Source organism: Monoraphidium neglectum (genome assembly GCF_000611645.1).
Source record: "Monoraphidium neglectum strain SAG 48.87 unplaced genomic scaffold scaffold06302, whole genome shotgun sequence".
Taxonomy (NCBI): domain Eukaryota; kingdom Viridiplantae; phylum Chlorophyta; class Chlorophyceae; order Sphaeropleales; family Selenastraceae; genus Monoraphidium; species Monoraphidium neglectum.
Genome location: NW_014007336.1, coordinates 1 through 1,573, shown reverse-complemented (window position 1 = coordinate 1,573; position 1,573 = coordinate 1). Strand labels below are relative to the sequence as shown.

The 1,573-nt window shown below is 69.9% G+C and overlaps 1 protein-coding gene across 1 annotated transcript; it reads right to left on the bottom strand.

Annotated features, from left to right (window-relative positions):
- Window positions 1-436: 436 nt before the first annotated feature.
- Window positions 437-1,264, bottom strand: MNEG_16377 (hypothetical protein; the record flags this gene model as incomplete). The annotated part of the gene is made up of 1 exon (XM_014035153.1): window positions 437-1,264. The coding sequence occupies one exon, from the start codon at window positions 1,262-1,264 to the stop codon at window positions 437-439; it is 828 nt and encodes a 275-aa protein (XP_013890607.1).
- Between the last annotated feature and the right edge of the window lie 309 nt (window positions 1,265-1,573).

Sequence of the window (1,573 nt, the reverse complement as noted above, 5' to 3'; positions counted from 1 at the left end):
CCAGCCTGCGGCCGCGTCCCGGTGGGCGGTGGGCAGGAACGTTGAGGCATGATCCCAGGTACAGCCAAAGTGGTTGGAGGCACGCGCATACGCGCGATCAGTGCAAAGGGATGTATGAGCCATTTCAGGTGCTTGCGTTTGATGCAAATTCAACTTGGAGTGATCAGCACTTTTTGTATGCGGAGGCGGCTCCAGTTGATAGGCTGCGGCGTACAGCGCAGAAACACTGCTTGTAAGGACGCCTCCAGTCGTGCATGGACCAGTCATTGAGGGCGCAGTGCCCGTTGTCCCCAGCAATACTCAGTTGCATTGCAGCCTTGACCACGCCTCGATCAAGGCTGCAGTGCAAGTGCTGGCCCTTCGAGCCTGGGCCAGCCAATCTTTGCTCATCAAGGCCGCGCAGCCGTCCCAGTGCCTTGTTGGAGCAATGTCCCCCTCATGCAGCGCTCAGCAGCCCCTTGAGCGCCGCCGCCACCTTCCTGCGCTCCTTGTTCAGCTTGTGCAGCGCGCCCTGGAGGCGCTGCGCCGGGGTGCGCGCGTCCGGCTTGCCCTGGCCGCGCTTGGCCCCAATGCCCTTGTCGCGGCCGACGATGGCGATGGTGGCGGTGGCGCAGGCGCGCAGAGGTGACGCACCCATCGCCGCCGAGCGGCTGCTGCTGCTGCTGCTGGTGGTGCAGCTGTTGGAGGCGCAGCCACCGGCGGCTGTACTGGCCGCGCCCGTGTTGTGCAGGCAGGTGCCGTTGTCAGCGCAGCAAGTGCTGGCGTCGCCGCTGCGGCTGACCACGTGCACGCACGAGTGGACGCGGCGCGCGTGCACAGCGCTGGACACAGCGGCCTTGAGGCCGGCGTTGCGGGACGCTGAGGAGCCGCTGGTGTGGCACCCACGAGCTGCGGCGCCGGCTGGGCGCCCACTGCAGCTGTGGCTGTGCCTCATGGCCTTGGTCGCCGCATGGTCCCGCGTCGGGCGTGGTGCCGGCACCGCAAAAGCCCGCGCAGCATCCAAGGTCATGGGCTCAGCATTGCCCACTCTCGACGCACCCGCACCACCCTCACCGCTGTACTTGCTCCTGCTGAGGCTGCGCGCAAGTAGCAGCTGCCTCGCCGCTGCAGTTCCGGGCGGGGCGCTGCCGTGGGCCGCTGCCCCCGCGTCCGCCTCAAAGCTCGCAAGGCGCGCCACCATTTGTGTGCGCTCCTCACTCCGGGAGGCCGCCTTGGCATGCGGCGCCCCCAGGTGGCCCCGCAGGTCCTCCTCACTCTGGGACATCTTGTACAAGGCACGCTCGGCGTGGTCGCCGCGCCGCCCCTCGGGGCCGGCGCGGTCGGCCTCGCGCCGCCGCACTGCCGCGCTCTCCAGCAGCGCCGCCTCCCGCGGCGTCCGCCTGCGCGCTCTGCGCCGCCGCCTCGGCCCGCGGGCGCGCGAGCGTGGACGGCTCGCCGGCGCCCGGCGCCGCCGCGAGCGCAGCCGTGGGAGTGGGGGCGGATGCGCCGAAGCACGCCTTCCAAAAGGCGGCTTAAGATGCCGCCTACGGCGGCTGGATGGACGCCGATGCTGCGGCCGCGGCCGGGTGAGCGG